The sequence below is a fragment of the Sturnus vulgaris genome, chromosome 9 (assembly GCF_052056855.1).
Source record: "Sturnus vulgaris isolate bStuVul1 chromosome 9, bStuVul1.hap1, whole genome shotgun sequence".
Classification (NCBI taxonomy): domain Eukaryota; kingdom Metazoa; phylum Chordata; class Aves; order Passeriformes; family Sturnidae; genus Sturnus; species Sturnus vulgaris.
In genome coordinates this window covers 27,534,846-27,559,356 of record NC_142251.1, presented here as the reverse complement: position 1 = coordinate 27,559,356, position 24,511 = coordinate 27,534,846, and the positions used below count along the sequence as shown (strand labels likewise).

General features: G+C 55.1%; 1 protein-coding gene across 10 annotated transcripts in view; it reads right to left on the bottom strand.

Annotated features, from left to right (window-relative positions):
* Nucleotides 1-21,330, bottom strand: part of PDE4DIP (phosphodiesterase 4D interacting protein) — a 35,584-nt gene extending 14,254 nt beyond the window's left edge. For 4 of the 10 annotated variants that reach the window (XM_088170242.1, XM_088170245.1, XM_088170244.1 and 1 more), the window contains exons 1-11: nt 9,399-10,811; nt 6,059-6,178; nt 4,420-4,539; nt 4,101-4,193; nt 3,773-3,988; nt 3,101-3,259; nt 2,631-2,744; nt 2,298-2,435; nt 1,847-2,026; nt 1,424-1,618; nt 347-490 (exon numbers count right to left, since the gene is read on the bottom strand). In XM_088170242.1, the coding sequence (XP_088026368.1) occupies nt 347-490; nt 1,424-1,618; nt 1,847-2,026; nt 2,298-2,435; nt 2,631-2,744; nt 3,101-3,259; nt 3,773-3,988; nt 4,101-4,193; nt 4,420-4,539; nt 6,059-6,178; nt 9,399-10,550 (2,631 nt within the window). In that variant the 5' untranslated portion in view covers nt 10,551-10,811. Of the gene's footprint in view, nt 1-346; nt 491-1,423; nt 1,619-1,846; nt 2,027-2,297; nt 2,436-2,630; nt 2,745-3,100; nt 3,260-3,772; nt 3,989-4,100; nt 4,194-4,419; nt 4,540-6,058; nt 6,179-9,398; nt 10,812-12,000; nt 12,119-12,399; nt 12,555-12,621; nt 12,746-13,331; nt 13,409-13,807; nt 13,919-14,328; nt 14,502-14,619; nt 14,679-21,154 lie in introns of those variants that run through there. The other 6 variants (XM_088170249.1, XM_088170250.1, XM_088170248.1 and 3 more) reach the window with 5 other exon arrangements.
* Between the last annotated feature and the right edge of the window lie 3,181 nt (nt 21,331-24,511).

Here is a 24,511-nt window from a genome sequence, read left to right as displayed (position 1 = left end):
GGATTACAATACAGCAAGGCAGCCCAGCCCAAGGAAGGAGTGGGTCAATGCTGGAAGGTCAAAGGGTGGATGTCTTTCATACTCTCACGTGCCCCAGGGATTCAATTACTGCTCTATCAAAACAAAAAGAGACACTAAGTGACAAAGGCTGGTGAAATCAAGATCAGAACATTCAGGCAGCATTCCTGCTCCTCAGTTTCTTCTCCTCCTATAAGAAGTCTTTCTGGTAATCCCACTTTCATTTCTATCATTCTCTGTCGTGCTCTTCTCTCTCTCCTATTTCCTTCTGTGGCAATCAGTTCTTTCTGAAGCCACAAGGCAGAGAAACACAGTGCATGATTCTCACCTGCATGGGTTGTTTGTCCTGCTTCAATGGCCTGGCACCAGCTGACTGGGTCCCAGCAGGCTCCTTCCCCAACACGTGCTGGCGCAGCAGTTGTAGCTCACAGCTCCTTTCAGCCAAAGCTTGTGCCATCTTCTCTGCAGCCACCTAGTTGAGGGGGAAAATTAGGGACAGGGCCATGATCCAGGGGGGTGGGATCCTGCTCCCTCTTCTTCCTTATAGACTAAGGGAAACCATCTCAATATTTTTCTATCACTGCATGTTGGAACCCAGAAACCTTGGAGTTTTGAGGTATCTGTGCTTTCTGGCACTGACCCCCAGGAGAACACTGCTTTTGATCTAAGTCCTTGGAGAAAGCTTCCAAATTTGAGTGATGGAGTTAACATCACTGGTGTGTAGTTAAAAGTGTGTGATTTCACATGGTGAAGGGTTTTGAATTTGAAGGTTTTAGAATATAGTAATAGGTATGGGACAAAATGGAAGATTTTGGGTGTTGTCTCCTTTCTGTCTTCTTCTTCCTTCTTCTACATGGTTTCAGGTAGTAGATTCTGGTTAGACAGTTAATGCTGCACTGTGGGTCACAGTAGTTTGGTTATTGGGTCAGAAGTATAAATAATATAGGTGTTAGTTCTTTATTGGACTGTTTAACTTTAAAAGACCTTGTAACCAGCTGGATTCAGCTCTATTTTGCTCGCTTTCAGCTGGTAGCTAAAAGTGTTACAGAACTCTGTACTTTAGATAAGATTTAATAAACAGCCAGGCCCGAAAACAAGAAAATTCATCTCCTTTGTGTTTTTAATCCTAACTCTGAGTAAAGACAGAAGAAAAGAAAGACAAGCTACCAACTAACACCTTTACAACTGGAAACTCCAAGTGCTCTGCAAACTAGCCTGGCAGTTACTGCTCCTGGCCCCTCACACCCACTCCAGTGCAGCCCTCCCACCTCTGCTCACCAGCCCCTCATGTACAGAGGAACAAATTCCTTTGTTTCTCTCAGCCCGCTCAGGAGCTTCTCTTTGCCTAACAAAAGTCAGGGCCACCCACCTCAGCCTCCCCACTGTGGCCCTACACAAAACTCACTCTGCTCTGCTGCTCCTTGGTGCTCAGAGCCTGCAGCAGCTCCCGAATTTCAGCATCGTGCTCCATGGTCTGACGGTTGCGGTCACTGAGGAGCTCCTGCAGCATCTTCTCCTTGTGCTGGAGACGCAGGCACAGCTCCTCTGCTACCTCGCTCTGCCCAGGGCCCAGCTTGCATAGCAGAGTTGCTGTAAGCTCCTGAGCAAGGGGGAGGAAAGGAGAGAGACTGGAAGTTGTTCAAGGACTCTGCAGCCTGAGTGTGGCCGAGGGAGCAGTGTCAGAAGGCACAGGTACGCTCAAGTGCCAAAAGCAGCCAGCCTCCAAACTCTGAGCACAGCTTCAGGTGAGGCAGCAGCCTCTGGTCTGGGACCACTCTCTTTATGGACAAACTGGCTGAAGGCTCAGGAAGCCAAGCTAAGGCCTTACCTCCACCTCCTTGTTCCTGTCATGCAGGCAGGTCTGCAGCTGTTGGATGATGCCCTCCTGCTCCTTCTGCCTGCTGCCAGATTTGGCCTCAATCTCCTCTTTGAGCCAGCGGAGGTTTTGGCAGGTTGCTGAGACCTGCTCCAGTTCCAGGGTTTTGGCTTTCAGGAGGCTCTCCAGGCTCTGAGTAACACAAGAGAAGCAGCTCAAGCAGGGACATAAACTTAATCCTGAATTAAGCAAAACTGGAAATGCCAGTCTCTACTGCTAGCAGAGTCACAAAGATTCACCCATCTGCTCCAGGTGTCCTCTACGAAACCAGAGTGACCCAGAACTTGCCCCACACACAAGGCCAGAGGAAGGCAAACACCTGTCCCCAGAGCATTCACAGGAAGGTCTGTCCAACACCAGGTCCCCAGAGCCGTGCTCTGCAGGCCCAGGTACCAGCACTCACGTGGATGGTGGCCTCGTTGCTGGACAGGACACTGCGCAGCCTCTCCAGGTCACCGCCGCGCTCCCGCATGCAGAGACGCAGCTGCTGCAGCTCCTGCTCCTTCTTCTCCAGGGCACTGAACTTCTCATCTACTGCTCGCTGTGTGACACAGGGGATGGCCCAGAACTGCGTGAGTCCAACACACTCCCCTCTATGTGCTGGACTGCAGCTCCCCCTGACAGGGGGACTCCTCTCAAAGGATAAGCCATGCAGGAGATGTCACCCCAGGGGTGATGGTAACCCAAAGGCCGAGCCTAAGGGAGAACTGAAACATTGCCTACAATATGTGCTCACCTCGAGAGCAGCATCCCTGTCACTGACACGCTGCTGCAGTTTCTCCAACATGGCGTTCATGGCTGCAGGGCTCTTCTCCAAGCTTTGCTGGCATTGCAGAAGCTCCCTGGACTCCTAGAGATCACACACACACTCCCTAGTACAACTGACAGTACAGAAACCTCCCTCACCCCCGAGAGCAGCACAGGAGAATCAGGGATAACTTCCTCCACTTGATGCTAGCTCTAACCTTCATATTAAAGGGTGGCAGTCCCAGCAGCTGCCAGGGCTCACCAGGCATTGCTGTGGGGTGATGTACATGGATATCTGTGCCTTATTCCTCGCCTTGGGGGCCCCGAAGCCTCTCCTCCCTTCCCTTTCTTCAAAGGGCATGCATGAAAGCTACAGACAGACTTTTGCATGGCCAAATACCAAAGGAGGATCAGGGACTCCATTGAATTATGCTCAGCTCAAGTCTTTCTGCATCTCACCTGCAGAAGCTGCTCCTTGCGAGCCAGCTGCTGAGTCAAACGCTGAACTCTCTGCTCCTGGGCCTGCAGCTCACGGCTCTTCTCCCACTCCAAAGTCTGGAGCTGCTGAGCCTTGTCCTGCAGCTCTGCCTGCAGCTGTTGTACCACAGCACGCAGCTCCTACAAGGAAAAAGCATGTAATTTGGAATTCTGTCCTCAACACAACCAGAAACTGTAGGCCAGTCTGAGGAAGGGCTGTGGGAACAGCTAAAAATGCTCTGCAATGCCACAGCTTTCACATCTCAAAACACACTGCCATGGTGTTTGAATTTATTTCATTGCCCAGGATATCCATCCATCTAAACCCCTTGCTCTGGCCATAGGCAGAGCTTCAGTCAATCACTAAGCTGTGCAGCAGGGGATATGAACATCACAAAAAGAGATGGGACATTTGCACCAGCCAATGATATACAAGTGACAACACACTCACTATCAAGGGTCTTTAATAATTCTTAATCCTCAGCTATGACACTAAGAAGGCAGGAGAATTTTCCCTGCTGTGTGTACAAGAGGCTAGGCAAGTGTGCCCAGTATGCTGTCAGCAGAAATGGTGAACAAGAGCAGAGTCTTGACTACATCAGTGCTCCTTAGTTCTGTGGACCCAGAAACTTCCAGGCTAAGTGCCTGTCATACCTGATTGTGTTTCCAGGTTGCCTCTTTCTGCTGCTCTTCCTCATGTACCGTGGTCTCCAGGAGCTGGGCTGCTCTCTTGGCTTCAGCCAGCTGATGCTCCTTCTGGTGCTGAGCTCTCTTCAGTCTCTGCACCTCCAGTTTGGTGCAGAAAAGCGTGTTCTGGAGATCGAGTGGTGACATCTGCTGCTCCTGGGGTGACAGTGGGCTCTCTGACACCTACCAAAAAGCAGAGCTCAGAGAAACTCAGAGATTCTCTTCACGTGAGGGATTTAAAAGCAGGATCCCTGCAGAATAAAAGCTGATGTATCTGAGGCTTTCCAGGACGTACCTGCAGCTGTCCCAGCTGGTTTCTGTGTAACATGTCCCGCAGCTTGGCCATGGTCTCATTCTGCCCTTCAATGATGTGGTACAGCTCCTCTGTCTGAGTCAAGCACAGGAAGCCCAGTCAGCGACAAACCAAGCACAAACTCTCCCATGCAAAGCCTCCAGCCCGGATTATGGCACCTCAGCACCACATGAGAGGCTTTGCAAGAAATAATTGACTGAGATGCAGGATGCCAAGCAGTGGCTCAAGCATTCCTTTTCAGCCCACAGGTCTAGAGCACAGCTCCTTGTTTTGGTGAGCACCACCCTGCCCAAACTATTACCTTACTGTCTTTGCTCTTCAGGGCCTCGTTCAGACTCTGGATTGTACGATCTTGCCTTTGTGATGTTTCTTGAACAGATTTTAATTCGAAATTCAACTCATTCAGCTTCTCCTGTAACAACTGAAGACAGAAATAGGTTGGGTTTATTTAATCCTGCTTAATGCTCTGTGTAAACACCCTTAATACTCCCTCCACTCCTTACTCCACACAGCTCTGACCACATCGAGATCAACGTGGCTCCCTCTAGAGTCTGTAAACACCGCTGGAGCTGGGTGGAGACCCGTGAGTACACACAAAGGCCCTTCACAGGACTTACTGCACTGCTTCTGCTCCCTCAGGTGCAGGGCAGAGGTTTCAGGCTTGGGTTCACAGATCATACTGCCTCCCACATACTCCAGGAGGCCCTCCCTCCCAGTTTCTATCATTTGTTTCTGTTTCCTCAAAAGGAACGGGGCTGCTTCAGCCCAAAATCCTCCCGAAAATCTGAATGAAAAATATCAGCATGAAGAAGCCTCATTCACTGATCAAATCAGCGGTTTATTTAGCATTAAATTCCCGGCTTCAGCACAAAAGAGCTTGGCCACTGCCAGCGGCTGCAAAGGGGAACCTCTCATCAGTCTCCATGGCGGGTTTACAACCTGAGAAACCTTTGACACTCTCACCCTAAAGAGAGCACCACCCACTCAAACAGTTTCAGGACAGTTTGCTGCTTTCACCTTAAAGCTCATGACACAGCACATGTTGTGCAGTTTAACAAGTGCTTATTAGCATTTTCAAATGTGCTGCCTCTTAGCATTCTCACAGTTGGATGATACACCTCTTCTTATAAACTTACTCAGGATTCAGCTTTTGTAGGTGTTGCCACATAATTTCTTCCTGTTGTTCATTAGTTTACACACCTGTCCTGTTATCTCTTCTCTGAGACACTCCCCCTAACCTGTTTAAACATTTCTAACTGCATTTACTGGGCCTTGAGTCTCTATTTCCGTCGAGCTTTGCAGTCCAGGCAGCTGAAGCACCTTATGGCCATCCTCAGATTTAAATAAGTACTCCATCCCAATTCTTCTTCCACATTTAACCTGTCTTTCCAGAGGATATAATTTACCTTAGAGTTCAAGAGCATATTTAAGAACACATACCCTTCTCAACATGTGCTAATATTGATCTGCCACAAGAGAACTCGGATACATGCTTCTTTCCCAAGTATTTAAACAGAAATGAAACCAGGACTCCCTCTGCATTAATCTCCCCTGCTGCTTGAAAAAAAAAACCCTTTCTCCCCTACACCAGGCTCAGCCCATGCAAATCCAAGAGACAGGGGGACAGCCCAGTGCATCTCTCCTTCACCAGCTGCTGGAAGGCTCACCAGGCAAGTGGAAAGTTTTCAAAATAATGATTTGCAAAATTAAGTATGGAAAATTTACAAAGCCCAGCTGCAGAAAAAAATCCCCCCAAAAAACCAACCAACAAACAAACAAAAAAAAAACAAACAAAAAACAAACCCAGATGCTTTTAATTGAAGCTGACAGACAACAGCACTGAGAATCATACACCAGCACACTCCCTTGCTGGGAGGCACCCTCTGGCACTAAGCACATCAGACTCACTAGCACTGGCTGTGCTCTCCATGAAGAAATACCTTGTTGGCAGCTTCAAAGTGCTGGAGTTTGCCCTGCAGCTCTGCTGCACGCACATCAGACACGTGCTCCCCTGCTGCAGTGCTACCTGGAGCTGGCTGCTGACGTTCATCCTGCAAATCCTGAAAGGAGAAAAGCAGCAAAACGTGAGAGAATGGCTCAACTCTTGCACTGGCCTCTTCTGCTCTGACTGGGCTCCCTGTCTCTCCTCACTGCTGCACCAAGAGCCCAGCAGTTTGTTTAGCTCTAACCACTGTCTTTGGGCTAATAATGGATCTTCTCCCCACACCCTAAGCCATATCCCTGAAACCTGCTCTCCTCACCATTGTGCCCTGCTGGCGTTTTAAAAGAAAACTTCAAAACCCGCACTGAAATGGTTCCCGTGTTCTGCTGAGCTTGTGTGTCTTTATCAAGCCTACAACCTTCAATCCTTCCCAGCAGCTCCCCTCCTGCCACGACCTAGCTGTCACCCCCTGCTCTGAACCCCTCCACTTGTGATTTTCTGGGCTTTCCTTCATCACTTCCCGTGCTCCAGCACCCACAGCGTATACAAGTCCTTGCAGCTCCACAAACAGGAGCAAATTCAGTGCCACAGTTGAGCTTTTTTTCATGACACATACCCATTTATTGGGAATGTAAACAGCCTGCTTTGTGACACGTGGCCTGCCAGAGCCGGCTGGCTGAGCACAACACTAATCCCTTGTCATCCCTCCTTACAATTTTGCTGTGTCCCACCCAGTGAGTTAACCCCTTAGGGCAGCACTCCATCCCAGCCACCCTCCTGAGCCCTCACAGGGCTCCTCCAGCGTTCCTGAATATTATCAGCCACACAAGACTGGTGCCTGCTCTAGGTGGGAGCCCTGGAAAGGGCTGCAGGGATGCAGCACGGAGGCCATGGAAACGTGGCAGGCATTTTTGGAGCACACAGACACAAGCACCAGCTCCAGGCAGTGCAGCACAGCCAGAACAGTCAGCTGCAATTAGACCTGTCAGGCTGAATCCTCATCCTCAGCAGCCACAGGAACACTGTCTGTGGGGAGATCCCTGTGCTCTCCCTCAGATCTGTGCACTGCCTCTCACAGACAGAAGTAACACTTCCCTCTACTCTGATGTTTTGTTAGGATTTCAGTGAAAAGTTACAGTCATGGTGATAACAAATTTTCTCTGCCACAAGGCTTTGGATGAGACAGGGAGAGCTGCTGGAATCTGTCACAGCAGCTATTTTGAAGTAAGGTTGATTAAAACAGAGGGGGGGAAAAAAGGAAAACACATTTCCTTAATTTTCACACTAAAAAAAGAAAAAAGAAAAAAAGGCAGAAAACCTGGAAAGAGCTAAGAGCAGGGAGGGGAAAGGCACAGACAGCTCCAGAGTCCAAAGTTCCAAGCCCAAGCTGCCTCCCTCGTGCTTCCCTGCAGCCATGTCGACTTCTCCAACATCAGCCTTTTACTGCCAATCTCTCCCCAGCAGTGCCAGTACATGCTGACCCCACCAGAACACTTCTTTAAAAAACAATAATCACAGCACTCTCTGAGCCTGCCAAGCTCACACTGCCCAGCACAGTGGGGAAGAGCCTGGCTGTCAGGAGGTCTTACAAAGGCTCCCTTTGGTGCCACTTGCCTGGGGCTGTGGTGGGAAAGGGAGAATTGTTGGTTCAGGAAAACCCCCGGGAGGACGGTGGTATCTACAAGGTCACATGCCCTGACACCAGAATGCTCCATAAATTTAAAGAACTGCAAAAGCAGTAAGAGAACTGTGGTCCTATATATTCTAGATATTCATTTCACAGGAATCACATATATTTATGCACAGGATTCGCTGGACAGCAGCAGCAGCACCTGACTTACAGGAAGGGTGTTGCTTTTACAAACCGAAAGAAAAATCATTTGTGCAAGAACTATTCAGCCTACCAGCTGCATCTGCCTTCCCATTTTTGCTCTTAAAGCCATCCGAAGGATTAAGCCCTTCCCCCTTCAGTCATACCCTGTGCTGCTGCAAGGAGCCAGCAGTAAAAAATCCCGCAGGAAAAATTCCTGGCAGGGCCGGTCGGATGGCAGAGGCTGGAAAAAACTCCCCAAAACACAGTACCTAGATGAGGATGGCCATGTGTGTGACACAAAGCCAGCCTGTAAATACGCCACGCTGTTCAGAGAAAGCCCAATTTTATCCTGCAAACACACCCCTAGCAGTGACAATCATCAGCAAATGACACGCAAATGACACGATGCCCTGGTTCACATCCTCGGCTGCCGGCTGCGGTGCCTTTGTGCTCCAGATGAAAACGAGTTTTCCTACGTTCCTCCCTAGCATCGTTTCTCGAGCAGGCTCTTATGGAAAAAAGCACCCGGCTCCGGGAAACGCCCGAGCAGATGGGGCAGCGAGCAGGCGGCTAAAGAGGAAGAGCAATTCAGCACTGCCGCAGTTGCCATAGTAATAAACGAGCATTTTCCTAATCCCCCAGGCTACCTACAGCATTAGGCAGCACTAAGGCTCTAATGGGAATGCAATTAGGCTGACATGGATATTCCTGAATTGAAGCTGACTGAGGCCTTCTATTCATTACTGGAAGTGGTAAAGAAGTTACAAGTTCGGCTTTTTGACTGCATACTAAAGAACATTTCATTGAAGCCAGCAAAACAGGCAACCCGGAGCTAGGACCGCTATGAAGACAGGTAACAGCATCCCGAAAGCAGGAGCTTTCATCCCCTCTCAGCAACACCTGCCACTAATTGATAGATCTTTTCAAAGGATCAGAAAATAAACCAATTATCTTGAATACCAACCCTAAAGTCACCCTCTGGCACAAATCCACCTGCAAGGAAAACACCTTTTCCTCAGGGCACACGCCACAGGTGCCTGGGTGGTTCTGCACGTTGGGCAGGTCGGAGGCCTGACCTGCAGAGGCAGGGCTGGAGGCAGGCGTTCCTCACACTCCAACCATTACTCAGGCACAAAGAAAACACATCTGCTGGAAAACACATGCCCGGAAGCTTAAAACACTCCCTTTGGTTGTGGAAAAAAAGCCACATCGGCTTTAAGCTTAAAGATGATGGCGTTTTCTCAGCAGCAAAGTGACAAAGAGCTTAGACCCACCTAGCAGGCTGCATTGTCTGGGAGGGCTGATGGAGGGGGAGAAGATTCATTTCCCAGAACACAAGGAGGAAACAGGAGACGAGAATGACTGAGGAGAGAGTGAGCACACCTAAAAAGGACCGAGCTGCCTATTCTTAGCCCCCCGTTCAGCCACACGTGGCTGTCTGCATTATCTCAGCACAGAAGAATCCCCAGTGGGCTCAGCACTGCGAGGACAATGCTCAATGGAAGGGCGGTGCTGTGACCTCTACCTGTACCCGCAGCGGCATATAATCCTCATAGAGGTCATCCCACAGCTCCTGCAGCTCCGAAATTTCCAGGGGAACGCCCAAAGGAGCTCTGGAAAAGGATTTTCTGTCTGTGTTCAGGAAGGCAGAACTAGCACACGCTAAGCCAGCAGAAGCACTGCCATCTGCCAAGTCACGGCTAAGCTTGGGAGGGGGCACGCTGGACTTCACAGGAATAGGTAGTCGACTGCCTCGGGGGCTCTGAAGGGGTTTGTAGTCCAAAGTCTTGATCAAATTGAGGGCCAGCTCCAGCCTGTTGCCGCTCAGTGAAGAGCTCGGGGTCATGCGATCATCCGAGAAATCGTCGCATTTCCCATTGCCTTTCACCCCCTTATCTGCATCTTCATCCTTCTGCTGCGGAGGGCTGGCCTCCACGGTGGTGTCCAGAGACTCGACGGAGGACGCAGGCGTGCCTTCCTCCATGCTGTCCCCATCCACAGCCACCCTGGAGCTGGTGGACTCGGCCACATCACACACAGACGACGACTCCTCGTTGCCCATGCTGGCCGACCAGCGGCTGGACAGCCCGCAGGAGATGCTCCTGGCCACCTTTCGGGGCACTTTGCAGATGGCCTCATAGTCGGCGTCGGCCACACGCAGGGCAGCACAGCCCCGGCAGCGCCGCGGGCGGCTCCCTGTTCCCTCGGAGCCGTGGCAGCTGTGCGGCTCCAGGCCGTGCTCTTCTTGATCCATCCAGTATTCAAACCCAGAGTAAGCGAAGTCCTCCTGGAGGAGGGCAGCGTACCGTGCATCAGGCAGGTTGGAAAGGTCCACAGTCCCCTCCCCAGCCCTGTCCTCCGTGCTGGAGTCGTCGTTGTTCCTGCGGTACATGCTTGCGATGCAGAACTTGAGCCGGTCCTTCTCCAGCAGCAGCTTCTGCAAGCGCTCGATGGAGAGGGCTTCGATGCGGGCGATGACAGTGTCGAACCTGTAGATGCGGTCCAGCATGAAGGCACACTTGCTGCAAGCGAACTCGGACCTGCCGTCCCGGCACAGCTCCCTGCCCAGGACGTGGGAGAGCAGCACCTGGAGGTTCAGCTTGGCCGCCGTGTGAAAGATCCATCGCCGCTGGTTGCCGCACAGCTCCCGGCCGCAAATCCGGCAGTTTTCCTTCATTCTCCCTCCCTCCCTCCCTCCCTCCTCCAAACCTACTCCTGCAGGCCCTCAGGAGACCTTCCCGAGGTCAGCACATCTCCCTCAACCCCTGAGCCTGCCGGCACGTCTCACCGCACCGATCCTCTTTCTAGGGTGGTGACACGCCGGGACTCCTGGTGCAACAGAAACATCCCACCCTACACTTCCTCCTTCACATCCTTACAGCCACACCTGGGCTGCCCCCTTGTCCAGGCTGCCCCCCCCCGCCCCTCTGATGCTGCTCCCTCGCCTCACAGCTGGACCCCCCGACGCTGCCCCCTCTCTCCTCACAGCCCCCGTCCCCAGGGCTGCCCCTCACGTCGGGCTGCCCTGCCCTGCCCTGCCCGTCCCGTCCCGCCCCGGCCCGGCCCCACCGCCCCGAGCCGAGGATGCTCCTGCCACGGCAGCGCCCGGCTTCTGGCTCAGATTTCAAGATGGCGGCCGAGCCCAGCCTCCCGCGCATGCGCACTGCCCGCAACGCCTGCCGGGATATGTAGTTGCCACGCCCGCATTACACATGCGCAGTGGCGGCCCGCGCCACCCCTGGGCAGACGGGCAGCGCAGGGGGTCGCGACAGAGACAAGGACAGCGGTCGATCGCGACGAGACAGCGCAAGGATCCAGTCTCATTGCCAGAGCCACACACACACACTGACGCTTGGCTCCAGTGCAAGTGCCTGTCCCAGTGTACCACGCCCCTACCTACCTCAGTGCCTGTGCCACGTCCCCGTCCCAATGCCAGATCCCCACCCCAGTGCCTGTGCCACGTCTCTGTCTCAATGCTAGCACCTATCCCCGTGCCAGATACACACTCTAGTGCCACATCCCCATCCCAACACCAGTGCCAGGCCCCCACCCTAGTGCCAGTGCCATGTCCCAGTGCCAGCCCGCCCCACTGCCCAGCCCCAGCAGGCAATGTGAGTGGCCACGTCCCCGCAGCACAGTGCCAACAGCACTTGCACAGTAGCCCATGCCACCCGGTGGGCAAACAACAGGGTCCCTGCAGGACCACAGCACGGGCAGCTCACGCACTAATGGCCCGCGGCCGCTGGGGACAGCACCGTGCCACCACCATGCAGCACAGCCAGAGCGGTGCAGCTGCCAGGGACATGCCGCTCTGATCTCTCACAGCCCCGAAATCCTGCCTGGCACCATGCCAGGCTGCCTGGAGTATTTTAAGACTTGGGATTTAAATGGCAGACGGGAGCAAGCGGCACCAACACCCGCAGAAGGACTGCACAGGCTAGTGGCCTATCCCCTGACAGCTCACCCCGTGTCCTCTGAGCCCCCCTGCTCCTCCCAGCTCCTGGCAATCACCAGACCTTGCCAGGATGAACATGGCACAGCACCAGAAGGGGACAGGGATGACGACAACCAGCCAAGCCCTGAATGGATTCCTCCTCCCAGGGGTCTCCCCACCCTTGCCCACTTACCTGCCCCTCCATGACCGGAGACCCCTCCAGGCAGTGCTGCAGGCCACACTTCTCTGCTGACAGCATTTCCACGAGCTGGTTGCTGGCAGCCAGCTCTTGGGTCAGCTCTTCGATCCTCCTGAAAGCCACAAAAGGGGACAGGATGCTCAGGGATTGGGCTGGCCCTGGGATGACACTGGGGACAGCTGATAGAGATCAATTTCTGGGGCAAAGCACAGCAGCCTCAGGACTGCTCCTCCTTCCCCACAGCTCAGCTCTCCCCCATTGGGGTGACCCCCTACACCCCACCAGATGTGCATGACTGAGGGGCTGTGCATATCACGAGCCCCTTGGTAGTCCCCAAGAACTGGCACAGCACACAGGCTGACAGCACAGAGGAGACACGTCCTGGACACCTACCTCTGGGCCATGGCGACACAGCCATTGTCGCTCCTGTCCTCCTGCTTTATCCTCGCTGCTTCCTTCAGCTTCCCTGTCAGCTCCTGGCATCTCTCCGCCTCAGCTCTGGCCAGCGCCGTGGCCTGCTCGGCCTCACTCCGTGCCAGCCTGGCCTCCTGCATGGCAGCAGGGTGAGCCTCGAGGCAGCAACTCCTCCCTGGCCCCCACCATCCCTTGACTCACCTCCTGCAGGAGCTGGATCTTGTTCTCCAGGAGCTCGTAGACGTGCTCCGACTCCCGCTGCCGCTCCTCATACTGCTGCTGGAGCGCAGCCTGGCTGCGGCTCGTCTGGTTCTCTGCAGCCACCCTGCCGGGCACAGCACGGTGTGCCACAGCCTGCTATGGCATGGCATCTCCCATGGCATGGCACAGCACGGCATGGCTTGGCAGCGTGCAGCATGGCAGAGCCTTTGTGACAGCCTCCACCCCAAACCAGCTGGGCTGGGTGATGTCTATCACTCTGAGGTGCCCTCAGCCTGGCTCCCCCGTGTCCTGCCCTGGGGACACAGCTCCTCTGGCAGCACCAGGCCATGTTTAGGCTCTGACCCACAGACTCCCAAAACCAGGGGCTCGCCAGCTGCTGTGCCACTGGCCCCCCTGCCATCAATGCCCCACGTTGAGACACCCGTGCCATGGCCCCTGGGCACGGCGCTGCCCTCCCCCACCAAACAGGTGCTGTCCTTTATTTTTGGCTGGCACCAGGGCTGTAAGAGGAGCTCTGCGGGTGCCCAGCCCCATTGCAAACCCCTCCAGCTCCATTGCAGGTCCCTCTACTGCTTGCTACGGGCAAGGTGCAGACAGACACCCCCATCCCCGTGCCCACAAAGCCACCACAGACGGGACATGGGCACCATGTCTGTCCCGGGGTGAGGGGCTCGGCCAGCCCCACTCACCATGTGTTGTCCAGGGCTTGTTGCTTCTCCTGCAGCTCCCGCTTCAGGCTCTCCACCTCCACCTTCAGCTCAATGTTCTATGGAGGAAGGAGGTGGGTAGGATGCCCTCATGCTTGCCTGGACACCCCAGCCCCACTGCCCACGGGAATGAAGCAGAAGTGGCACAGGGGACCCCCACGCCATGGCAGGGTTTTGGATGCTCCTGTCAGTGAGTGGCACGGGTGGTATTTTCGCCTGTCGGTGCCGGGACATTTGTCTGCCCCCAAAACTTGTACTGTCACCCACCTCGAGCACCCCACAGGGCAGGGGACTGTCCCCAGCCCTCTCTCTGCTTCTGTCAGAGGAAACAAGGGGCAAGCTCCCATACATACTCCTCCCGCCCCAGTGCCCGAAGCTCTCCCTGGCATCCCCCTGGCTACTCACCCCATTCCCTCCCCGAAAAGAGAGGAAACCCCCTCACCCCTCCAGGCACTCACCCGCCGGTAGACATCATCCCGGCTCTCCTCGCCCTTCTGCTGGACGCGCTCCTCCAGGAAGTAGATGCGGAGCTTGAGGCTGAAATTCTCCTTTTTGAGGTCATTGAGGTGCTGCGAGAGCGTGCGGTACCCGTGAGCCATGGCCGGCGCTCCATGGGGCGGGCATCCCGGCACCCCTCACATGGCGCCGCCGGGACCCAGCCTAGGCTCCCTGCCCGTCCGCAGCTCCCGTCGCTGGCCCCGCTGCTCTCCCTTCCCTCTTGGGTTTTTTTTTTTTTCGCCTCCCAGAGCTATTTGAGGAATCGCTGGAGCGGGGACAGCGGCTCGGTGAAACCCGAGCCTCGGAGGCCCCCACGCGCCGCAGCCGTGAGGGCGGTGAGGGGAGCGTGGCGCCCGGCCGGGCTCGGCCCCTTCTCCCTCCTCTCCCTCAGCCACCGCCGCCCCTCCTGCGCTCCACACGCCGCTGCTGTGGCCAGGAGAGCCGGCAGGAATTCTGCCAGCTCCCGGCAGTGCCCTCTCACCTGCTCGAAGTCCCGCAAGGTCTGTGTGTGGGCGAGGGGACCCAGATCCCGGAGGAGACACGTCTGCACCAAAGGGTCCGGTTGGGAGCCCGGGGGGCCGCTGGAGCCCCTCGGCTCGCCTGGCACAGCGTCCTCATCACCTTCACCTTCACCCCACAGCCCTCCTTGCGAAGCTGGCAGGGAGCAAGGGCGAGCAGCAGTTACACCTCGTGTGCCTCCGAGGAGAGGAGAGACCAGGGGAGGCGCAGAAAGCCAGCGGGGCGATGGAACGGGGCATGCAGGGTGCCTTACCCGCCATGTGTGCGGCTCCGGGCAGCACGGCTGGCACAGTGTCACTGCTGCTGCGGTCCCTGAGGAGAGCGGCACACGGCCGGGTCACCCACAGCACCGGGCTGCAGGGACCGGGGAGGGTGACAGGGGTGGGGAGGGTGACAGGGTGACCAGGGTGGGGAGGATTGACAGGGTGACCAGGGTGGGGAGGGTGACAGGGTGACAAGGGTGATGCCACTGGTGTCTGTGCACACGTGGGGACACACGTGTGTGTCCCCGCAGCCGGCTCTGAGTGCAAACACACCAGGCCCTGAGGGCTGCGCAGATGGCAGGGTCTCCTCAGCAGCACTTTAGGTCCATTAGCAGCCCTGTCAGGGCCACCTGAGCCCCCAGAGCTGACCCCTCAGCCCCAGGGAGGGTCTGGGGCACGGCTGGCCCTGGCTGCTCTCAGAGGGACCCTGTGCCTCCGTGCTGTTGCGGCTCACCAGCTCGTAATTGGGTTTATTTTCAGCTCAGAAGCGTGAGTCATTTCATGATTTAAAAGAAAGAGAGAAAGAGAAACCCTAACAAATAATAAAAAAAAACCCCAACCTGGATTGTTGGGGATTTTTTTTTTCCTTTTAAAGGAATAAGAATGTTTATTTTCTAATCTCAGCCTGACAGGTTTTTGGTGAGCAGGGAGGTGGGCACTCGCCCCAGCATCAGTGTGGGCACAGTGCCCTGCCCATATGCACGAGGCTGAGCCCCAGCAGCCAAGGAGGGCCAGCATGTTCCTGTGGCACAAGCCATGGTAGGGACCCCAGGGCCGTGTCCCCAGAGCCTTGCACATCACACTAGCACCTTGCAGCAGGGGACAGCACTGTCAGCCTGCCCAGAGGCAGACACAGGGTGCCACAGACCCTGCAGTAATGGAGGGAAACTGACAACTTTAAACACACCAGCACTGGTCAGGCGTGGCTGTGTGCCCTGCCAGACACCATAAGCCATGATACCCAGAGACAAAGCACCCAGAGGTGTTGTACCTGCAGACACACCCAGGGGCATCTTACCCAGAGGTGTGGAACCCAGAGGCACACAAATTTCAATAACCAGAAGTGTGATGCCTCAGGAGATCAAGAGGCACAACATCCAGGGACAGATGCCATCCTCTGGAGGCACGACATCCCAGGAGAACCAGTGCCCAGGGTGTGACACCCAGAGGTAAAACATCCAGGACTCAAGATGCACAAGGATGCACAACACTTAAGGAAGCACAGTACCCAGGGCATGATATCCCTGGAGGCAAAATACCCAAAAAGGCACATTAACCAGTGACATAACATGCAAGGCTTGACACCCAGAAGGGTAATACCCAGAGACTCAACAAGCAAGGAGGGATCACAGCCAAACACTTGATGCACAAGGAGACACAATAACCAGAGGCAGAATACCCATAGAGACAGTACAATACCCCAAATCCTGGGGATACCAAATCCGGGGTGATGACCAAGGGGCCAGGCTTACCATCTACAGCCTACACTGTGCACCCTCCACGTTAAATTTGCAGATGGAGATATGCATAGTTGGCTGAAAGAAAGGATGATCTGGGCAAAGGAGGAGGTCCTGTGAGATAGGATCATCCTGCTTTGGCTCTGAAAAACTGTGCAGAGTGAACCTGGAACTTTGAAGGATGCCGTGGCCAAAAAAGTACCTTTCTCGTGATTAAGGATTATTTAAATAATGAAACACATGCCACTGCACAGGCAAAAAAGCTTAATGAAATATATGCTGCCACATATATCACTCTGTTACTCAACTCTCTACCTAGATCTCGCCATATGTAACATAGGAGGAGGGAGATAAGATTGGGCTATACATAAGGAGGATTAAAATTTCACCTGATTAGGAGGAAAACCCAAAAATACCTTGGAGACAGTCAATGGGCTACTCTTGTCTCCCTTGTCCCAAGCCAGGGACACCTTGCTAAGTTTCTGCATATTATTTTTATTATTACTTGGGTTAACACAAGTGTACACCATCCTGAGAGGGAATAGAATGGGCCCAAAAATTTTGGAAAAAAAAAATAAAACAATTATTGGTGCAGTGTTGAGGGCTCGCTGATCTTGTGTGCAAAAGGAAATCAGAGCACCCTCTCTCCTAAAAAACGGCAGACGTAGAATGCACTGCTTTGAAATCACAAAAGGAGCAATTTAAAATGTATTTGGCCACAGCTGAAAATAGGGAAAAGCAACTGCAGAAACATTTAGAGGAAGAGAAAAAAATTGGAAGAAAAGGTAGAGATGATGCTTTTGTGAGCTCCTGATCCCCCTGAGATCACACAGATTAGAAAACTAATCATATGCCCTGAGGAACAGGATGGAAACATATGGAGTGACCCAAATGACAGAGAACTGGGGGAAGATGATTCTTTGTCTCCTTCCAATCCCCCTGAGTATGAAGCCAGATGCATTATAGAAACAGAAGAGACAACTGAACCTCTGTGAAGAGTGGGAAATCACAGCTGAAAAGCAATCCCGTTCAATCTGATTCAGTTTGAAAAGTGCTGTGGCCATCAGCCAGACTGAAATTCAATTCAGCAGGTGGAATCCTATCAGTGCATACATAGTAACAGCCCACACATTCTGATTCCAGGTGGGCCTCCTCAACTATGAACGACATTTCTAATAGATAAGGGAACACAAATTCCAGTATGAACACAGCAGGACACTGAAAACTTGGACAGAGTTGAAAACACTGGAGTGAACAGAGCAAGTGCTACGTGCCAAAACACCAGGCTAATTTATGGCTCCCAGGCGATAAGCACATGTCCTCCCCTCACTTTGCAGCAAAAGATCACAATGAAAACACTTTGGGTTTCAATGTTCTGAGCAGCCAAACCTGGCAGCTGATGCAGAGCAACGTTTGGTCCTCCTGTTCAACCCTGACCCTAAAAGAAATCCAGATACCACACTACATTCACCCCACACGGCGCTTACCCTCCCTCATTCAAAAGCTGCTAGTGTTCCATGATACAATTCTCTGCTGCAGCACGAAACTGAGCTCCTGAAGTTACAGCTGATTTGGGAAAAAGACAAATCAGCTCCAGAGTCCACTCCCCATATAATTCACCGATTGATAATTTGCCAAACTTTCACCCCATGTAATTCACCAGGTTTTTTTGCCATAAAAACTGGAAGGGAAATGGCAATTAGCTGTTGGTTACTGGCTCATAGACAGGGTGGCACCAGATTTGGAAAAAAGAGAGATGCCAATGCCAATACTGAGCCTTTAACCACTGCTGTGCCAAATACCGAGGAACTAGTAACTCAGCTTCAGGGAGTGCCCCACTCATGGATGGCAACCCTGGATGATAAAATACATGGTTTTTGTGATTCCACTCCAGGAACTCAACAAAACTTGATTCACCTTCACCTGGAAGGGGGTGCAGTGTATTTTTGATAGGCTGCTCCAGGGATATATACACTCTCCCACTATTGCTCATAAAGCCCTGGCAAAGTCTCAGCCACAATTGTGTCCCACCAAAGGTTACAGGATATCAGTAGATCAATGATATCATCATCATCGAAGCATCCCAGAATAGTCTGGTTTGGACAAAATCTTAAAGATCATCTCGTTCCAACCCCCCCTGCCATGGGCAGGGACACCTTCCACTAGCTGAGGTTGCTCAGGGCCCCTTCAAGCCTGACCTTGAACACCTCTGGTAATGGGACATCCACAGCTTCTCTGGGCAACCTAGGCCAGGTCTCATCACCTCATAGTAAATAATTTTTTCCTTCTATCCAATTCAAACCTACCTCCTCTCAGTTTGAAGCCATTCCCCTTTGTCCTGTCACTACATACTCTTGTAAAAAATCTCTCTCCTTCTTTCTTGTGGGCTCTCTTCAGGCACAATTAGGTGCCCCTGAAGCTTTCTCTTTTCCAGGCTGAACAAATCAAATTGTCTCATAGAGAGAATTCTCTCAAATTCCCTCAAGAGTTGCTCCCTCCCTCTAATCAATTTGGTTGGAGAACACCCTATGGTAGTTTTGCCCTCAAGGAAAAATGTGAACCTCTAGCAGTCCTACATCCCAGCATCAAGGGCCCAAGCAGGGGGTTAAGTTCCTGTGAGCCTGTTGGATTGAAGAAGCCACTTCTGTTCTCCTGCAAACCCCACAAAAAACAGAGCATGGACAGAATCTACCTAACATAAAGGAGTGACAGCAAGTTCTGGGAACTTTAGAAATATTATTAAGAGAACTGAGGTTGTTCCATTAGCTTAATCCCATATACCTATGGTACCATATACCATATATATATTTATGGGGAATGGGGGTTCAGTGAACATGGTTCCCATTTTAATCTCTGTCAAAAGGGGTTGGAAGAGCCAGAGAGAACACTAGACATTAGCTGCCACTCTTTCAATGACACTGGAACAAGATATTCCTCTCTAGAGAAGGGCTTGCTGTCCCTGGTGGGGCGGTGACACAAGCAGAACAGATAGGGAAAGAACAAAGGAAAGGACAGAGTGAGAATATTCGGGGGAATACCCAACTGACTGATACCAGGCCATCCTCTGCTGGCTACAATGCTTCAGACTGGGACTCTGGCAATGGTATTAACAACCTAAAAATAACCTTATGCCTGGGAAACAAAATAGCGTACTGCCCCGGGCCACCCTGAGGCGGGGCCAGCCTGGGGCAGTGGCTGTCTGCAGGCTCTGGGATGAATGAGCCAAGCACTGGCTTCCCAAAATCCAGCTGCCCAGCCAGAGGGGCAGCCCCACGCCTGGCTGTGGGAGTCCTGGGCCAGCAGGAGCCCAGGGCTCTGCCACAGCCATGGCTGGTTGGGCTGAGTGGGGGCTCCCCCCTCCCTGCCCCTGTGCCCAACACTGGGAATTTGTTTGCTGTGAAGGGGAGGCCACTGCAGTGCTGCTGGGGCTGCAGGAGGACAAGAGCCCTTTCATGCCTGCCTGGAGCACGGAGCAGAGCTGCCAGCACAGCACAGAACGAGGGGGGCTCAGCCCTGGGGCCCCCCACTCTCCCCCATGCACCTCCAGGCTCTGGCACGAGTAGAACCACGGGGCCCTGACTCAGAGCGCTCACTGACTCACAGCATCACACCAGGGCCACTGGCCAGCACTGGAACCCCGGGGTGCCATCGGAGAGAGGGGACAACAAGAGAAGGGCTGGCAGCCAGGGCACATGGGCTGAGAGCGGCTGCTGCCCATGGGAAAAGAATCTTGGGGTAAAGCATCCCCAAAGCGCACTAGAACCCAGCAACAGCAACTCACCTCCTCCTGCTGCTGGATCACCTCCCGCGGGGAGACAGACGGACAGAGGGATGGATGGAGGGATGGACGGCAGGCTGTGCTCAGCAGCAGCCACCGTGTGCCTCCAGGCTGGCAGAGAGGCTGTGGCACGGGCCAGGCAAGGCCAGGGAGAGCGTGGCAGCTCAGATGCCGAGCGTGGCACATCCCAGCTCCCCGCTGACTCGATGGCACAAATGTCTCAGCAGGGGAGGAGCTGCAGCGGGGACAGCCGTCCCCAAACCCGGTGGCTGCCGGAGTGTGCTAGCACAGCACGGAGCGCACGGCACGGCACGGCACGGCCACCCACCGACCTGCACACGGGGCACGGCAACAAGGTCCCCATTGAGCACGGCAGGCCGGGGGGAGCGGGGCTGGCGCTGGGCGGCTCCCGGCGCGGCACCGCAGGCGTGGCAGCCGGCACCGCTCCGGGAATCCGGCAGCCTGGAGAGGCACCGGTACCGCTCCGGGAATCCGGCAGCCTGGAGAGGCACCGGCACCGCTCCGGGAATCCGGCAGCCTGGAGAGGCACCGGCACCGCTCCCGGGGCCCGGCAGCCCTGCGGAGGTTCCGGCACAGACAGCAAGGCCAGGGGCTCAGCGTGGAACCGGGCATGAACACAGGCGGGGGAAGAGCAGGGACGATGAAAACGGGGCTGGGGAGATGGGGCAAGCCAAGCTCCCTGCACAGACACCAGCATCCTGAACCCCTTCCTTCAGGGCCGTGCTTGGCCCAGCACTTCCCAGCAAACCTCACATGCCCAGCGCACCGAGGAGAGCTCAGAGATGGTGCAGGCACCATCCTACAGCACCCTACAGCTCCTGCCCTGTCATGTGGCACACACACATTACCCTGACACCCACAGGCCCCCATGGCACAGCACCAGTGTGCCCCCGGTCCTGGACAAGTCACTCCTGATCCCTTTCATGCACGCCAGTGGCTCCCGAACTCTCTTTGGCTTCCCTTGTGCAGGGCCCAGAGGGCCACCAGCCCGGAATCCCAAAGCCCCGCCGCCAGCCCCAACCCACGGCCCAAGGGAATGGGGTTTGGGACCGGGGGCGTCCTGCCCTGCACAGCCCCGAGGGAGCGCACTCTGATCCCGCCCGCATCCCAGCCGCATCCCGGGGGGTACCTGGGCCTCGACCTGCCAAGGCATCACCACAGCCCAGCGTGGGCAGCCCCCGGCGTGCCCGGGACACACGGACATCGCCACCCGCATCACCCCGGACACGCGCACCCGCGATGTCACCCGCGCAGGGACGCGCTCCTCACCTCCGCCTCGGGGCTCGCATCCTCCTCCGCACCGCGCAGCCTGGCACCGGGCCACGCACCGGCGGCACCGGGCCGGCCAGCACCGAGCCGGGCCGCCGGGGATACCGGGGGCACCGGGCCGGGCCAGCGGGTCCCTGCAGGCGCTGCCGAGCCGGCCCGGCGTGCGCCGGGGAGGCGGCTCTGCGGCACCGGCCGGCTCCGCCCGCTTCGGCTTCCCCTCCTCCTCCTCCTCCTGCCTGCCTCCGTCCTTCATCTTTCCCTGCCTCCCAGCATCCCTTCCTCCCTCCTTCTGACCCCGCATCCTTCTTTCCTTCCTTCCATCCCTCCATCTGAGCCCCCATCTTTGCTTCCCCGCTCCCTCCCTCTGCCCTCTCCCTGATCACTCTGTCCATCCACCCTTAATCTCTCCAGCCTCCATCCTGTCCCGCCTGACGCAGCCACCCCCATCCCAATTCCCCACTCCACCCAGTCCCTCTGGACTGAGCCCCAATCCCTCGTCACACTTCAGTTCCCCAGAAACAACCCAGGATCCCTTCCTCTCCCCTCTCCATCCTTCTTCCAACTTCACGGTCTCCCGAAAAGACATCCAATTAGCCAAGATCCCCCATGGCACCCTCAAACATCTATCCTGACACCCCAGTTACCTGCCCAGTCGTCCTTGGATGCCTCTATCCCAACGTGACACCCCCAATCCCCTTTGCTACCCCAGAGCCCCACGAGTCCTCGGGTACCGTTCCAGTCCCTCAAGACCTTCTCTTGCAAATTGTCCATGACTTCCCCGTCCTCCACTCGGACATTCCTATAGCCCTTGATCCCCTTAAACAGCCACCATCCCTACCAAACACCCCAATCTCCCCCACCCCTTTCCTCTTTGCCACTCCCCATCCCAGCCCAAATAACCCCAGTCCCCTCTGACACCCCTAACTCCTTTAACTACTTGACACCCCAACACCAGCGCTGCCCCTGACTCCTCCCCCAGCCCCATTCTCTCTGCAGGGTCCCTGCCCCTAATTCCCTGTTGCTTGGCTCCATTCTTCTCTGTCCTGCACCCCCACAGCCCTCCAACCAGCTGTCCCCCATGGCCACCAAGCAGAGTCTGTCCAGGACCTTTGTGTGGAATGATGACCCATGAGCCAGGAGAGGTTGAAGGGTTATTATCCATTCCCTCTGTGTTACCTGTGTGGGTGGAGAACCACAGAGCTGGTGGCAAGAAGGAAGGAGAAGGTCCTGTGATGATGGGCTGATTCTGCTTTGGCTCTGACAAATGGAACGAAAACATATGACCAGGAATTTGGAGGTCTCAGTGGCCAAAAAAAGTAATTTTTGTCTGATTAAGGGCCATTTAAATATTAAGACACACTCCCTACATATGCTAATAAGCTTAATGGTACATGGAACCACGTCTATGGCTCCATACCATCCACTTAGGTTGTGCTCTACATAACATAGGAGTAGGAAAGCATGGGCTGGATGTAAGGAGGATAAGAATTTTACCTGGTTAGGAGGAAGACACAAAAATACCTTTGAGACAGAATGGGCTGCTGTCCTGTCCCTCCTCCCAAGTGGGGACACCTTCATAGTGAGTGTGTGCATACAGTTGTTATTATCATCACACAACACATCATTGCAACTGGTGCATTTATCAACAGCAATTCTCTATCTGTATTTATGCTGCTTCCATATAGCGCACCATTCATGAATCTGTGATTATGAAGGTTTTTATGGAATATGACCAAACCTATGGTGTTGAATTAATAAGCTGTGATATTTGTGAAGCTGCACTGCTGGAATTTCCTACTGAACACGACCAGACCTGTAGTGCCAAATTGGTTATACTCAGAAATTCACCTCAGCTGTCTCCAACGCTCTGGTCTGTGAGGGCCAGCTGGAACACAGGTGGGTTTGTTTTCTGCCAAATTTCTTACTCTAAACGCAACACCCGGTACAAATGGGGTCAGCAGAGGGGTGCTGTGTCCCCATACCCCCCCACTTCATGCCTATTGTGACTCATCAGCCACCACAGCCACAGTCCCCTGGCACCCATCCTGATGGCCCTGCCAACTTTGAGTCCCCTCCAGCCTTTGGGTCCCCTCCATCTGGCTCCCTTGGGGACCAGGGAATGGGGACACACACCTGCTGGCACAGCCGCCCTGCCAGCACTCCCGGTGTCCCAGCAGGGCCGGCGTGCCGCTGGGCTGTGCCTCTGGCCACAATCCCCAGGAGAGGGCACCAGCCGGCCGGGAAAAGCCGGCAAATGCGCTGCCACAGGCAGCCATGGCTTGGCCACGCGTGTCCTCCTCACAAACATGCCACCGGCATGGGAAAGGAGCCACCGAGGCCACGGGCAAGCCCGGGCGGAGCCGGGATGGCAGGTCCTGGTGTGTCCTGCGGGCACCTGGAGCAAGGTCCTGATGGCTAAAACAGAGCCCGGCTGTGCCAAGGGCTGCGGGGCTGTGTCCCGCAGTACGGGTGGCCCCAGCCCACGGCGAAGGAGCCGTGTGGCGGTGACCGAGGCACAGCTCCCTGCCGAGGGCACTGCTGCAGATTTCACCAGCCGCTGCCCTTGACCGCTTCTGTCACCCCGTGCCGGCCGCCCTGGACTTTCCCCGCTCTGGCGTCACGGTTGTTCCCTGGCTGTGGCTGCAGGGTGGCACGGGCTGTGGGTGGTGCCAGGCTGTCCATAGCTCCGGGCTGCCCATAGCTCCGGGCTCTCCCACCAGGTGCTGCCTGGGGCCAGGACAGTCATCCCATTCTGGTCACCTCCTGTCTGCTAGGACAGGTCCATCCCTTGGGCTGTGCTTGGTTTTACAGCTCCGGGGCCACCCAGGTCTCGCACAATTTGGTCCAGAACTGCTGCCTGAGGATGGCCCAATCCCATTGGGACCTGGCTTGGCAGCACTGGGTAGGTTCTACCCACCCCCCCCATGCGTGGGAAGTGGTGGAAGGAAGAGCCAGACCCTGCTCCCCGTGGGCAATGCCTGGTACAGGTGTCCGCTGGAGGTCTGGCCGCATCCCTTGCCATCCTTGAATCCCATGCCCGGTCTCACGGACCCCTCCCCATCGTGTCTCAGGGCCAGCCCTTCCCACTGCAGGGTCACTGGACGCAGCCACCTGGCTCTTGCCCCATGGAGGGCGTTTGCTGGGTGGCTCCCACGCACCCCCCGTCATTGGGAGCCAGTGGCCAGGGCTGGCCCCGTGTCCCCGGCCCCTTATCAGGGGCATTGCTCAACAGCAGGCACGAAGTCGGGGGTGGACAGGGGCCGCTGCATGCCTCACTTCTGAGCTCTGGGGTCCGGGGAGCCCCATTCCTGGGCGAGCTGGGGAGGGCATGTCTGGGCTCGCCATGGGCTGGGCTGC